This window comes from Xyrauchen texanus, chromosome 23 (genome assembly GCF_025860055.1).
Source record: "Xyrauchen texanus isolate HMW12.3.18 chromosome 23, RBS_HiC_50CHRs, whole genome shotgun sequence".
Lineage (NCBI taxonomy): Eukaryota > Metazoa > Chordata > Actinopteri > Cypriniformes > Catostomidae > Xyrauchen > Xyrauchen texanus.
In genome coordinates this window covers 5,362,487-5,378,838 of record NC_068298.1, presented here as the reverse complement: position 1 = coordinate 5,378,838, position 16,352 = coordinate 5,362,487, and the positions used below count along the sequence as shown (strand labels likewise).

General features: G+C 38.0%; 1 protein-coding gene across 1 annotated transcript in view; it reads left to right on the top strand.

Annotated features, from left to right (window-relative positions):
• Positions 1 to 1,726: 1,726 nt before the first annotated feature.
• Positions 1,727 to 16,352, top strand: part of LOC127663404 (plastin-3-like) — a 35,504-nt gene continuing 20,878 nt past the window's right edge. The window contains exons 1-8 of the mRNA XM_052154980.1: positions 1,727 to 1,857; positions 4,258 to 4,365; positions 5,084 to 5,247; positions 9,882 to 10,011; positions 10,188 to 10,320; positions 10,412 to 10,493; positions 14,865 to 15,030; positions 15,431 to 15,573. Coding sequence (XP_052010940.1) covers positions 4,305 to 4,365; positions 5,084 to 5,247; positions 9,882 to 10,011; positions 10,188 to 10,320; positions 10,412 to 10,493; positions 14,865 to 15,030; positions 15,431 to 15,573 — 879 coding nt within the window. The 5' untranslated portion in view covers positions 1,727 to 1,857; positions 4,258 to 4,304. The remainder of the gene's footprint in view (positions 1,858 to 4,257; positions 4,366 to 5,083; positions 5,248 to 9,881; positions 10,012 to 10,187; positions 10,321 to 10,411; positions 10,494 to 14,864; positions 15,031 to 15,430; positions 15,574 to 16,352) is intronic.

The following is a 16,352-nucleotide window of genomic DNA, read 5'->3' as shown; positions in this document are numbered from 1 at the left end:
TGGTTATTTATATTTTCAGCTTTAGTGTGTCAATAGCAAATATACATTTTAGACTCCCAAACATTATGTTTGCAAATAGAAAAGATTAGAATAGAAGAACAGGGAGCTCTGCAAGATATGGCATGGTCCCAACAGAGCCCCCCCCCCACTGAACATTGAGTCATTGAATGTGATTTCAAGAAGAAACAAGCAAGTAAGACAACCGAAATAAATAGAAGAACTATGGTAATTTCTCTTGGAACATCCTATCTGCCAACAACCAAGAAAAACGGTGTCCCGGTGTACCTTGAAGAATTGGTGCTGTTTTGAAGGCAAAGGTGTTCACACCAAATATTGATTTGGCTTTTTTTAATGTTTACTGGACTTTGTATGACTTAATTGATAAATAAAAAATGTATGGCATTATTTTTGAAGATATTCCCACTATGCAACATTTTTCCCAAGTGCCTAAAACTTTTGCACAGTATTGTATTTATTTGCTTAAAATTCCCCAATTTGGGCATTAAAATGTGATCAAATAGCTGCGGTTAATATCAAATAACCACGATCAGATGATTATTTAATAATCGTGATAGATCTAGTTGACATAAAAAAAACGTTTTGGAAAAAAGTGCAGTGACATGCTATACTCAACTAACTATATTAAGTCTTTATTTAATCTAATTATTATGCATTCAACTTTTATGAGAGACCAAATGGAACATTTATACTTTTAAACTGGAGTGGTGGTGGCGTAGTGGCTAAAGCACAGGGCTGTTAATCAGAAGGTCATTGGTTCGATCCCCACAGCCACCACCATTGTGCCCTTGAGCAAGGCACTTAACTCCAGGTTGCTCCAGGGGGATTGTTCCTGTAATAAGTGCACTGTAAGTCGCTTTGGATAAAAGCGTCTGCCAAATGCATAAATGTAAATGTAAATGTAAACATGTATTTGTCAAAGACACAAATCTGTGAAACACAATCATAGCACCTACAGTGTAGCTCTTATGCATTCATATAAATTTAACCTAAAATCTTTATTCTAAAAATAAAATAAGCTGATTGACATGTAATGCGTCAACTACCCTTTGATAATAAATTGGGTGGATATTAGATAATGTTTTATTTATTTTTAAAGCCTAACGGCTGCAGTTTTTACACTGACCTTATTTTTTTAAAGCTATATAAAACGCAATCTGTTTGTTTGAACTTTCATTCTGCGTAAACATGCAAGGATATTACATGCGCAGCACATGTTTCCAAGTGATTCAGCATATGTTTGCCTGTCCACAATGTTATTTTTCCTCTCCAAGTCTTGACTTTTTAAAGCAACAGGACATTGCTTGTGTTATTTAGTTATTCAGTCGCTGGTTCGATCCCCACAGCCACCACCATTGTGTCCTTGAGCAAGGCACTTAACTCCAGGTTGCTCCAGGGGGATTGTCCCTGTAATAAGTGCACTGTAAGTTGCTTTGGATAAAAGCGTCTGCCAGATGCATAACTATAAACTGTAACTGTAAATTTAGGATTTGGTAGGTATTGTTTGTTGGTATATTGTTTTGAGAGATGCATATTCTTATCCCCAACCCTTTTCTCTCTTGCAACTTTATTGCACTACTCTGGACATCTGGGACAGCAACGTTGGTAGTTAAGGAAAACACTCATGCTTTCCCCTCCCCCTCTCTCTCTATCTCTGTCTGCACTTGCCACTACCCCCTCCCTCAATCAGATACGGCATCCACTATTCCCATAGCCTGGGAGGAAGCTTTGTGAGGCAGACAGGAATGCTGGTGTTTCAGATTAGCTTTGAAGGGTGAGGTGCAAGGACTGCCTCTTCTGTTGCGACTGCTGCTGCACACAGCCCCGTTCTCAGCACAGGTTGGATCCGATTATCTGTTTTGTGTCTTCTGGTATCTCTCTATGTCACACATTGTCTCATTAATATCGTTCACTGGGAAAAAGCTCTCTATTTGTCTCAGTCTCTTCTTGGTTGGTCTGCTAACTGCAGCAGCAGAATCTATAAAAACGCTCAGTTGCGTTCAGTCCACATTTGTTGCATTGGAGTGCAGGAAGCAGTTCTGGAGGTAAAAGGAGGTTTGCGTAAACTCAGATTTCAAAATTTGTTTTTTAGGCTTGTAAATCTGTTTTATATGAGAAAGCACATGGTCAGCCTACTCTTTTAAAGCTGAAACCCTAAAAACTGGAATTTTGTGACTGTTGCATAATGAATTTAAATACGTTACGAGAAAATCACTCATGCACCATTTTCAGTCCTCAAGAGATGCTGAAAACTCGTGACTAGACTAGATTCTCCTGTTGCTTGGATTTGTGCATGACTTAGTCAAGTTTGACTGTCCATTCACAACTTTTGTAGAAGCTTAAGTGCTTTGTCGAGATCATTCTTGGAACATGCTCGGCTTATTTGATTTGTGAAGAAAGGGGTGATTTATTGAAGGCATGTGGCTCTCAAGATTGTCTCAGTGATAGGGGTGCCACAAGGGTAGATATTAGGCCCGTTTATGTTTTGTCTTTTCCCTTAAATTTCCACTGCAGTTTCTGTTTTCACCTTCCAAGACTAGACAAGATTCTCCTGTTGCTTAGATTTGTGCAGGACTCAGTCCCAGAGCTCTCAGCACTCTTCAGTCATTTGGGATGTAAACAACCTTTGTCAAATTCGGCTGTCCATCTGCAACTTTTGTAGAAGCTTAAGTGCTTTGTCGGGATCATTCTTGGAACATGCTCGGCTTATTTGATTTGTGAAGAAAGGGGTGATTTATTGAAGGCATGTGGCTCTCAGGAATGTCTCAGTGATAGGGGTGCCACAAGGGTAGATATTAGGCCCGTTTATGTTTTGTCTTTGCCCTTAAATTTCCTCTGCAATTTCTGTTTTCACCTTCCAAATAGCTATGGGATGACTTCAAATGTGGACCTTGAAACAAAATTGGCCAAAAGCCTTCATCTAGCTGTATCTTTAAGTGTTATTTATGTGCTAAATGTTTCAACCTTTATATAACATTGGCAAGATGTCATTCTCACAGTTTTGTCAGGTTTCAGAACATTCAGAGGCAATAACTCCATCTTGTCCCATCGGGATGTGGTAGGATGTCTGGCATCACTGAATGATGTAACAAAGTGCTGAATAAAACACAAGGCAGGGTAACGGCTTTGTGAATGGAGATGTTGACTTGCACTGTGGGTGTGTCCTGAATCACCATGAGCTCTTGAATAGTAGTGGCTAACAGGAAGTTAGTCTCGGTCAGCCTAGAGTGCTGTGGTGCTGTGTTCACTGCCTTTTTATGAGCAGATCTCAGGTCAGTTTGGACAGTTGGACATGATTAATGGTGACACTGTGAATCTGTTCTCAGTTCAGTTGCTGTGGGTACAGTCTCGTTTCAAAAAGTTATGTCAGCAAAGGATGTTCATATCTCTTAATAACACACTGACACATTGATGTGCCATATTACTGCATTAAGATATGTATTTCTGAGTAGGCTATATCAGCTGTTGCATAAGTGATATCCTGGACTAATATTTGCCTTGGCTGTAATGCATTTTCTGTGTGTGTTTGGGTGGTGAGGTCAATGCAGATGCTTAAATAATTGTTTGGTTAACTTTTACAGTTAAACTAAATCAGTCTGTTGCTGTTAATGATCATAATGATAAATCAACATGCTAATTTTCTAAAGAAATGCTTCTTAACTTACATTTGGCTGTGGATTGGCCTCTTCACTTTAGTTGATCAAAAAGTTATTTGTTTTGTCCATTAAATCAGTTCACTTTTTTTTTTTATTGTCAACTACCATCTTCAATGTTATAACTGCATTTGTGACTCTAGTTGTTGTTTTATGTGCTTATTGTTTTGGTTGAACTTTTGCCAGGCTTTAGCTAGCCTTGATTTACATCAAGCTGTAAAGTGTGTACCGGCCTTATAATAGATTCGAACAAAAGTATTTGTCATTGCAAACAATCATGTCATTGAGTTACTTTCTTCCTGGTGGCATTGCATTCAAAAGGACTAGCTTGGACACGCCCTCTCGAACATATGTTTTGCCCAAATATAGTCGACTGATGCCCTTGCATGCTTGATAGATGTTTGCATGTCATTTGCATGGGTTATCATCTTACTGTAAAATCCCACTGCCAGGTTTGTTGCTCAGAAGAGAGGCACCAGTGAGCATTTACAACAACTTGGAAAACCACACAACAACATCATAACAGGAATCATTGTAGTCATGATAGGGCGATGTTATTGAATGATACTTGTCTTTTGCTCTGCAGAATTCGTCACGTCATTTGAGTGAGCACTTCAGGTTTTTTCCGGAGAGATGGCAGGGACGATATCCACAGATGAGCTGGAGGAATTGCGCGAGGCCTTCGGGAAAGTCGGTGAGTCCTTTTCTTGTCCAACCTGTTTGGGTGACTCTAATCACAACATTGACTTGTGAAGGTATTTTTCTGCTTTAATTTACATATCTAATGCTTTCTACAGATTGTTTTCTTTGCATTGGTGTAAAAGCCTACATTACTTTTTCAGAGCTACCAATAAGGTTTAGCACATTGTCTTCTCAAATGTCTCGTTTAATTTCTGGTTTTGAATGGCTGTAAAAGGAGACTCTTGAACAGTGGTTCTCAAATGGGGTGTTGGGGAGGGGGTGTGATGTACTGTAGAAATAAACCTATTTTCTTACTTTTTAAAGGGTGATTTAAATGTTGAGATTACGGTATTTGAAAACCAGAACAAAACATTACATAAACATTTGGCAGTTTGGTCTGGATTTGTTGGTAGTATGGTAGAAAGGTACTAAATAGCTTCTGAGGCTAATTAAAGAACCTACCCATTAGGTATTTTCACATCATTTCCAAAATGTTTTATTTTGGTTGTATAAAATTGAAATGTATTTGCGATTTTATAGTCCTTTTTAATTTTGAAATGTAAATACGTAGGTTTCTTAGACTTTTCGGACATTGTACTGCAAACCAACCTAACTGCAACTATAATGCAACATTGTGAAATGTTGTAAAAGTGTTTTTTACTTGCTACATGACAACGCGCTTGCACAACGTCAACATCAAAGCTCACCATAAATTTGCTGTCTCTTTATAGATTTGAATGGCAATGGTTTCATCTCCGACTACGAGCTCCACGACCTGTTCAAAGAGGCCAATCTGCCCCTGCCGGGGTACAAAGTGCGAGAGATCATCCAGAAACTCATGGAAGACGGGGACAAAGACAAGGACAATAAGATCAGCTTTGATGAGTTTGTGTCTGTAAGTGTCTTCATTCTCACAGCATCCATAAACAATCTGTTTTGTTCATTATGGACACCAAACACATACATTCATTTCTTAATATCCACATATAATTAGATCCACAAGTCTTACACCACATTAAAAATCTAATTCAAACCTAGAAATGAACTACTTTGAAGCATTCAAAACAAAGAAATATTATGAAATGCAATGAATAAGAAATCTTTAACCCTTGTGCGACCTTCGGGACATTTTTGTGTTTTCGATCATTTTGGCTGTATTGATGCCAATGGCATACATTTTGCCAAAGTATAATACACTCTGTACACAAAATAGTTACCTAAAGGACACAATGTCCCCATTATAAATGCAATATTTGATCCCAGTGCCATTAAAGCATAAAATCATGAATTATATCATATTATGTTTTCATTTCGGAGCATATTTTTGCATATATATTTTTTTAATATTTTCCACCATATGGCGCCATTTTTCTCATGTTTAGCCTATGGAGCAAATACATACTTTTTTCCTATTTTCTGTTTGCTGTATTATAGAGCACTACTTGCCAATTGAATAAATGATGCAGGTAAAATTGTGTTGGTATGGTTGTCAGAGTGTGTTTTGTATGTGTGTATTGAGTTGTGTGTTTGTGTGTGTGTGTGTGTGTGTGGCATTATATAAACAAATTGGCATTTGAAGGGTTACAATTCTGAAAATGAATGCATTTTTAGTAGTTATGATCAGGACTGATGTTGGTTAAAATAATAAACTAATTTAATGTGGAAAATAACCTTAATATTTAATATTATTATTATGGCAGTTTTTTGACGTGGACATTTTTGTCCTCGAAGGACCTCGTAGCTTTTTTTTCTTGATGCACAAGGGTTAAGATTTTGTACTATTTCTAGGTCACTAATCAAATGTAAGCAAATTAGTGACACTGGCCATAAACTCCTTTGTAAAGGTTGGATTTCTTTGTGTTCATTAAAGCACACAATGCTCTTTCTCAAATCATCCTTTAGGTTTTGTTCATGCCAGCTCAAGTGCAAAGTTGTTATGCTGATAATTTACATTCCAATGATTTATATAAAATCAGACAAATGCCAGATGAATGCATATTATATCAACATTTAGGCTAATTCCTAACTACAAAGCCTAGCTAGAAGCAAAAGTACATAACCCATTTTTCATGGCTGTGCTTTGGATATTAAAATGTATCCAGTGAGTCAAAGCTTTGTTGGGTTTATTGATTTAATTTGCAATTCAAATGGCATTTTAATTAAAAAAAACAAAGTATGTCACATTTACTTTTCTGAATTTGTGCTGAACATACACAAGATTTTAAACAGTAAAACACATGTTATGACTCTTTAAGTTGGAGTAAGTGAAATTTGTTGTGATTCATTTGTTAATGAGTTAGCCATGAATGTAAGAACGATACGTGATGGAATTAAAATGACATTTTCAGAATGTGTCATTTACAGCTTTAGATCCTTGATTTGCAGATTCAGCCGTAGCTTAAGGATAAACAGATAAACGTTTGACAAACATGGACAATATGGAGTAGAATGAAATGAGATGACAAACATGGACAATATGGAGTAGAATGAAATGAGATCATAGTTTAAGTTCTCAATCCAGATGGCCTTTATAGCAATTAATTATTAATTTAGTAATTTCCTTTGTAGTCCATAATTATAAAGGGACCTCAAAAAGTATTTGTACACTTAAGCCACACTTGAAAAGTGTTTGAAATCATTGCATTATATAACAAAATATCAAACGAAATGGCATTTATTTTGAATAAATTTAGTATATTTTTCAATCAAAACATTTCTCAAAAAGAAATTTTTGGTTTGAAATTATAAAACTAACTTAAAATATAATATTTAAAAATATAGCCGCAAGCTGCAATCATCGGGGTCCAAGCACATGTAAAGAAATAAACAGTATAACCAGAATTGACAGAAATTATCCAGTGGATGCCAAATATACAAATTGACAGAATAGATCCTCCCTAACCTAAATTTGCTGAAAATTGTGTACCAAAATTTTTAAGATGTAAAACGCACATAAAGGAATCATAAAATGTATCCATACTACTCCATTGGTTGAATCCATATCTTCTGTAGCAAAATCATTCAAGAGTTATGGCCCAAAATGTGATTTTTGTTTGATTTATTTGTTTTGTCCAAGTCAAATGAACAAAACCGGAAGTCTACTATGTTCTGGTGCAGAAATATGTGATTTTTTTTTTATTTTATTTGATTGTTAGGGTAACCCCATCTGGATGCTAGGCAGTTACCAAGGTGATACTCAAAATTCTCCTTGCTACCCTGAGTCGAAATAATGAAAGAGGTTGCTATGATGTTCTGGTTCAGAGATTTGTTATTTGTTACTTGGTTGCTAGGGTAACCCCATATGGTTGCTAGGCAGTTACCAAGGTGATACTCAAAATTCTCCTTGCTACCCTGAGACAAATGAATGAAACCGGATGTCTCTAAAATGTTCTGGTGCAGAGATATATGATTTGTTACATGGTTGCTAGGGTAACCCCTTCTGGTTGCTAGTCAGTCACCAAGGTGTTACTCAAAAGGCTCCTTGCTACCCTGAGTCAAATGAATGAAACCAGAAGTCTCAACAACATTCTGATCCTGAGATCCCCATCTAAGCATTTTGAATGGAAGTCAATGGGGTTTGGTTGCTAGGGTGCTCTAAATTGTTGCTAGGGCATGGCTAAGTAGTTTCCATGATGATACTTTAAGAATGATTGCTCATCCAAGTTAATCAAGCCAATTGTAATTTCTCTAGGACATTCTGATCCAAATAAATCACTCTCGGGGAGGGGGGAAGGTTTGCGGTTAGGTAGGCTGGGGATCTCTTCGCTGCTTTTTGCAGATAATGTGGTCTTCATGTCATCGTCGTTCCATGACCTTCAGCTCTCAATGGATCGCTTGGCAGTCGAGTGTGAAGCGGCTGGGATGAGGCTTAGCACTTCTAAATCTGAGGCCATGGTTCTCAGCAGGAAACCAATGGAGTGCGTACTCCGGGTAGGGAAGGAAGTATTGCCCGAAGTGAAGGAGTTCAAGTACCTCGGGGTCTTGTTCACGAGTGAGGGGACAATGGAGCGGGAGGTTGGCCGGAGAATCGGGGTAGCGGGGGCGGTGTTGCACTCGCTCTATCGCACCATTGTCATGAAAAGAGGGCTTAGCCGGAAGGCAAAGCTCTCGGTCTACCGGTCAATTTTCATACCTACCCTCACCTATGGTCATAACCGAAAGAACTATGTCGCGAGTACAAGCGGCCGAAATGGGCTTCCTCTGAAGGGTGATGGGCTTCTCCCTTAGAGATAGGGTGAGGAGCTCAGTCATCCGTGAGGAGCTCGGAGTAGAGCCGCTGCTCCTTTGTGTCGAAAGGAGTCAGTTGAGGTGGTTTGGGCATCTGGTAAGGATGCCCCATGGGTATGTTTCATGGAACGTCCAGCTGGGTGGAGGCCACAGGGAAGACCCAGAACAAGGTGGAGAAATTACATCTCCACACTGGCCTGGGAACGCCTCGGGGCACCCAGTCAGAGCTAGTTAATGTGGCTCAGGGTGGGGAAGTTTGGGGCCCCCTGCTGGAGCTGCTGCCCCCGCGACCCGACTTCGGATAAGCGGTTGAAGATGGATGGATGGATGGATCATAAATTCATGAAATTTCATATGATTCCTCAGAATGTCTTGTTTTCCATATTTACAAAGTTTTGTGAAGTTTGGCATTTGTGCACACAAGATACAGGAATATTAGTCATAATGGGCCACATTAGTCAAATATATCAGATGGTATCTTCTAGAAAATTGAATGGATCAAAGTTCTTTTGATAACGTTTTGCCTGCATGGTCTAGCGCTGACCTGGGCCAAGATTGGTGAAGATCTGATTAACGCCCTAGGAGGAGTTCGGAAAAGTAGGATTTGCAGTAAATTAGAATGGCAGAAACATTTTATAAAATGAAATTTAACTGGGATATACATTTTGTAGGATTTGACGCAAGGATTTAGAGGTAAAAAACATTTTGATTTGAATGTGCTCGGATCCTGCTTAATTAGCAAAAATATAAATGTTTTCCCTGTATATGTCGAATTAATTAATTAATCAAATTAATTGCATGTAGAAATGTTTGCCGAGAAAGCAAATTCAGTGCATAATCAATAAATAATTATAAATAGTTATTTAAATCATTATAAAAATAAAATATATATTATAAAAGTCATAATGCAGATCATTAAAATGCAGTACAGCAGTGATGTAAGAGGATTTCTTTGAGTAGGTGAGAACGCTAGCTGCTGAATTCTGGATGTATTGCAGTTTGTTTATTGTTTTAGTCGGAAGGCCGGAAAAGAGGGCATTACAATTGTCAAGTCTGGAATTAATAAAGCCGTGAACAAGAGTTTCTGCTTCTTTGGTGCTAAGAATGGGGCAGAATTGCGCAATGTTACGGAGCCGTTTTTGGATGAAAAGGTTTTAATCAAATGTCAAAGCTGTGTTACTATATGTGTGTTTTCAGCATCCCTGAGCGCAACTATCAATTTTATAATCAATATCATGGTCACAGTGGTGTTATTTTAACCAGGATCTCTGAATCACTCTGCTGTCCTGTGTGTCTCCACAGATCTTCCATGAGTTAAAGAGCAGTGACATCGCCAAGAGCTTCAGGAAGGCCATTAACAGGAAAGAGGGCATCCTGGCTATCGGCGGCACCTCTGAGCTGTCCAGCACGGGCACACAGCACTCATTCTCCGGTAAAAAAAAACATTCAAAAAAGACTACTGTTAGTTTGTTGGTTAGTAAATTAGTGTACAAAAAAGTACTTTTGGAATTACCAAAAACCGGTAAAGGTACCATGTTAATAAAACACATTTTGGCACTTTTTTGTTAGTGTTTACTGTGTGTCACTGTGTTTTCTGTTTTCGTCTAGAGGAGGAAAGATTTGCCTTCGTGAACTGGATCAACAGCGCGCTCGAACACGACCCTGACTGTAAACATGTAGTGCCCATGAACCCCGACACCACCGCCATCTTCAAAGCTGTGTGTGACGGGATTGTGCTCTGGTGAGTTGAAATAAATGGCTCGTCTGTGTTTTAATTGTTGTTTGTCATGTAAGAATCCTCCCAGATGCATTTTTTCTTTGTGTTCTGTTAGTAAAATGATCAACTTGTCAGTGCCTGATACTATTGACGAGAGGACGATCAACAAGAAGAAATTAACCCCCTTCACAACACAGGTTTGATTTTCATTTGGTCTCATCTTTATGATCCAAACACAGCAGTGTCAGTTTAGATTGTAAGGAAATTCAGACCATTGCTCTTTCATTCATGTAAACTTTTATTGAAATATAGAAGCAAAAATAAAAATAGTTTTCAGCTTTATGTTTATAACAGTGTTAGAACATGTCTGAATCAGATTTCACCCCAAAATTAAAAGCAAGCAAACAAACAAACAAATCATTTCGTGCATAAAGACAGTGAAGTCTATTTCTAGGACCACTATGTTTTTATTTTTTTCACATTGTTTTTTAATTTTCTTGGCAGTTAAGAACATCTTGCCACAAATACTCATTACTGTGCAAAAATAAAAATAATAAATAAACAATATAAAATATTTATATTTGTTATTATTATTTATGTAACTATTATATAAAAATCTAAACTATAGGTACTGTGTGTGTGTGTGTGTGTGTGTGTGTGTGTGTGTGTGTGTGTGTGTGTGTGTGTGTGTGTGTGTGTGTGTGTGTGTGTGTGTGTGTGTGTGTGTGTATATATACACACTTATATACACTCACCTAAAGGATTATTAGGAACACCATACTAATACTGTGTTTGACCCCCTTTCACCTTCAGAACTTCCTTAATTCTACGTGGCATTGATTCAACAAGGTGCTGAAAGCATTCTTTAGAAATGTTGGCCCATATTGATAGGATAGCATCTTGCTGTTGATGGAGATTTGTGGGATGCACATCCAGGGCACGAAGCTCCCGTTCCACCACATCCCAAAGATGCTCTATTGGGTTGAGATCTGGTGACTGTGGGGGCCGTTTTAGTACAGTGAACTCATTGTCATGTTCAAGAAACCAATTTGAAATGATTTGAGCTTTGTGACATGGTGCATTATCCTGCTGGAAGTAGCCATCAGAGGATGGGTACATGGTGGCCATAAAGGGATGGACATGGTCAGAAACAATGCTCAGGTAGGCCGTGGCATTTAAACGATGCCCAATTGGCACTAAGGGGCCTAAAGTGTGCCAAGAAAACATCCCCCACACCATTACACCACCACCACCAGCCTGCACAGTGGTAACAAGGCATGATGGATCCATGTTCTCATTCTGTTTACGCCAAATTCTGACTCTACCATCTGAATGTCTCAACAGAAATCGAGACTCATCAGACCAGGCAACATTTTTCCAGTCTTCAACTGTCCAATTTTGGTGAGCTCTTGCAAATTGTAGCCTCTTTTTCCTATTTGTAGTGGAGATGAGTGGTACCCGGTGGGGTCTTCTGCTGTTGTAGCCCATCCGCCTCAAGGTTGTGCGTGTTGTGGCTTCACAAATGCTTTGCTGCATACCTCGGTTGTAAGGAGTGGTTATTTCAGGCAAAGTTGCTTTTCTATCAGCTTGAATCAGTCGGCCCATTCTCCTCTGACCTCTAGAATCAACAAGGCATTTTCGCCCACAGGACTGCCGCATACTGGATGTTTTTCCCTTTTCACACCATTCTTTGTAAACCCTAGAAATGGTTGTGCGTGAAAATCCCAGTAACTGAGCAGATTGTGAAATACTCAGACCGGCCCGTCTGGCACCAACAACCATGCCACGCTCAAAATTGCTTAAATCACCTTTCTTTCCCATTCTGACATTCAGTTTGGAGTTCAGGAGATTGTCTTGACCAGGACCACACCCCTAAATGCATTGAAGCAACTGCCATGTGATTGGTTGATTAGATAATTGCATTAATGAGAAATTGAACAGGTGTTCCTAATAATCCTTTAGGTGAGTGTGTGTATATATATTTATATTCACGCTTGCAGCCAAAGGTTTGGAATAATGTGCAGATTTTGCTCTTATTGAAAGAAATTCATACTTTTATTCACCAAAGCGGCATTCAACTGATCACTATGTATAGTCAGGACATTAATGACGTGAAAAATTACTATTACAACTTGAAGAAAAAAAACTAAACTACTTCAAAGAGTTCTCATCCAAAAATCCTCCATGTGCAGCAATGACAGCGTGCAGATTCTTGGCATTCTAGCAGTTTGTCCAGATACTCCGGTGACCTTTCACCCCACACATCCTGTAGCACTTGCCATAGATGTGTCTGTCATGTCGGGCACTTCTCACGCACATTACAGTCTAACTGATCCCACAAATGCTCAATGGGGTTAAGATCCGTAACACTCTTTTCCAATTATCTGTTGTCCAATGTCTGTGTTTCTTTGCCCACTCGAACCTTTTCTTTTTGTTTTTCTGTTACAAAAGTGTCTTTTTCTTTGCAATTCTTCCCATAAGATCTCCTGAGTCTTCTCTATACTGTTGTACATGAAACTGGTGTTGAGCGGGTAGAATTCAATGAAGCTGTCAGCGGAGGACATGTGAGGCGTCTATTTCTCAAACTACAGACTCTGATGTACTTATCCTCTTGTTTAGTTGCACATCTGGTCTTCCACATCTCTTTCTGTCCTTGTTAGAGTCAGTTGTACTTTGTATTTGAAGACTGTAGTGTAAACCTTTGTATGAAATCTTCCGTTTTTGGCAATTTCAAGCATTGTAAAGGCTTCGTTCCTCAAAACAATGATTGACTGATGAGTTTCTAGAGAAAGCTGTTTTTTTTTTTTTGTTGCCATTTTTGACCTAATATTGATCTTAAGACATGTTATTGCATACAGTAGCAACTCAAAAACAAACACAAAAACAATGTTAATATTCATTTAACGAACCAAATAGCTTTCAGCTGTGTTTGATATAATGGCAAGTGATTTTCTAGTACCAATTTAGCATGATTACTCAAGGATAAGGTGTTGGAGGGATGGCTGCTGGAAATGGGGCCTGTCTACATGTGATCAAAAATGACTTTTTTCAAATAGTGATGCAGCAGTTTTTTACATCAGTAATGTCCTGACTATACTTTGCAATCAGTTAAATGCCACTTTGGTGAATTAAAGAACCAATTTCCTTCCGAAACAACAAAATCTTTATTATTCCAAACTTTTGACAACATTAAAACTACCTGCCTAATACTGTGTAGGCCCCTGCAAATCCCAGGAGATCAGCAGTTACAGAAATACTCATCCATGCAATTATCTAATCAGCCAATCGTGTGGCAGCACTGCAGTGCATAAAATCATGCATATACGGGTCAGGAGATTCAGTTATATTCACATCAACCATCAGAATGGAGAAAATGTGGTCTCAGTGATTTCATCCGTGGCATGATTGTTGGTGCTAGATGGGCTGGTTTGAGTATTTCTGTAACTGCTGATCTCCTGGGATTTTCATACACAACAGTCTCTAGAATTTACTCTGAATGGTTCCAAAAACAAAAAACATCCAGTGAGCGACAGTTCTTTGGATGGAAACACCTTGTTGATGAGAGAGGTCAACAGAGAATGGCCAGAATGGTTTGAACTGACAAAGTCTGCAGTAACTCAGATAACCGCTCTGTACAATTGTGTTGAGAAAAATATAATCTCTGGATGCAATTCTGAGATGTGTGTTGGCGCTGTTTTAGCTGCACGAGGGGGACCTACACAATATTAGGCAGGTGGTTTTAATGTTGTGGCTGATCGGTGTGTGTGTATACATCTATATATTGTTTAAATTAGTAAATATACATGTATACAGTATATATATTTAAATATAAAATAAATACGTTTTATATTTATACTATAAACTATATACAGTGTGTGTGTTCTTTGTAAATGTAGTATTTATGGTATTACATGTTGTTCTGTGACAAATAATGTATTTTAGTAATAGAGAATCAAATGAGAATCATTATTGATTTAAATGAGAATTACAAATAAAATGCTAAATTAAAACTTTTTCACAAAAAAACTTTTTTATGATAATGATGATATAGAGGGTAAAAATAAATTACAAATAATAATACAAAAATAAATAATAATAATAATATTAGAATAGTTGTGTGTGTGTGTGTGTGTGTGTGTGTGTGTGTGTGTGTGTGTGTGTGTTTTAAATTTGTATTTGATAAGATCATGAGAATTACAAAAAAAAAAAGAAAATGTAAAATGTTTGGACAGAATACGATAATGATAATGTATTAGGAAAATGTGCTTAATTGTCACAAAATCAATACTGCTATGCAAATCATCTTAATTTTTTCTTAATACATATTTAATATTCAGTAATATATTCATTGTCTTTATAATAAGTAAGTGCTTTTTTTTATTGTGAAATTAAATATTGCCTGGGCATATTTCCGTGTTATTCATCTGTCTTAGCAGTCATAGTGTCAATTAAATGTGTGTGATTCTTTAAAATAAGTTTATTATTTAAAATACCTCTTTGTATCTCTTGCATGGCTTGATTGCTGTTTGTGTAAGTATATCGGAGTGATCATGGCTTCTGTCTTGCAGGAAAATTTAAACCTGGCTCTTAACTCAGCTTCTGCCATCGGCTGTCATGTGGTAAACATCGGGGCTCTGGACCTGCGGGAAGGGAAACCTCATCTGGTGCTGGGACTTCTGTGGCAGATCATCAAGATCGGTCTGCTAGCTGACATTGAGCTGAGCAAAAATGAGGGTATGTGTCGTGGATGCAAACACATCCAAACAGTGCCACAAGTGATGTCAACATCCAGGAATCCTGACAAACCGATTTAGCCTCTCCTTGATAGAGAATTATTAACGCCCACTGACAGAACTGACCATTATAGCATACTTGAGCTTTTAAACCTGACCTCATTTACTGCACCGAACCGTTTATTTGCTTCCAAACTGAATTTGAGGACTTTAATGTCTGTCCTCAAACACTTCTTTAAAAGATACATTTGGACAACTACACCAGCATATAGATGACCTCAAAGCATACAGATATTAACTAAAATATACAAAAATAAACAAAATATTGATTACATGGAGTCTTTAATCTCATGATGAATGTAAGGTGATGATATCACTGTGTGTCTTGTCTCTGACAAAAGCTCTGGTGGCTTTGTTGAGGGATGGAGAGTCTCTAGAGGATCTGATGAAACTCTCCCCAGAGGAACTGCTGCTCCGATGGGCCAACTTCCACCTGGACAATGCCGGCTGGAGCAAGATCAACAACTTCAGTCATGATGTTAAGGTCAGTTTGGATGTGTCCGTTTACTGCGCTCTTCTGATGATGAGGTATCAGATCCACATTCTCTTCAAACAGAATTTTTCTGGTGGATATTAAACATGAGAACTGGCCAAAGACCAGATAAAGTGTGGGCTTGCCTTGTCACATTCATTTACTAAGTATGAAAGCAGATACCATGTCTTCAGCCAGGGTTACATGAGCAGATATAAAATGAATAGGATTTTTTCTTTTTTTTTTCATTTTGTTTTGTTTCTAAATCGGAGACGTTTATGATTTAGAGTGTTGGTAAATCGGAGACGTTTATGATTTAGAGTGTTGGTAAATCGGAGACGTTTATCATTTAGAGTGTTGGTAAATCGGAGACGTTTATCATTTAGAATGTTGGTAAATCGGAGACGTTTATCATTTAGAATGTTGGTAAATCGGAGTCGTTTATCATTTAGAGTGTTGGTAAATCGGAGACGTTTATCATTTAGAATGTTGGTAAATCGGAGACGTTTATCATTTAGAATGTTGGTAAATCGGAGTCGTTTATCATTTAGAGTGTTGGTAAATCGGAGATCGTTTATCATTTAGAATGTTGGTAAATCGGAGACGTTTATGATTTTGAATGCTGGTAAATCGGAGACGTTTATCATTTAGAGTGTTGGTAAATCGGAGTCGTTTATCATTTAGAATGTTGGTAAATCGGAGACGTTTATGATTTTGAATGCTGGTAAATCGGAGACGTTTATCATTTAGAGTGTTGGTAAATCGGAGACGTTTATCATTTAGAATGTTGG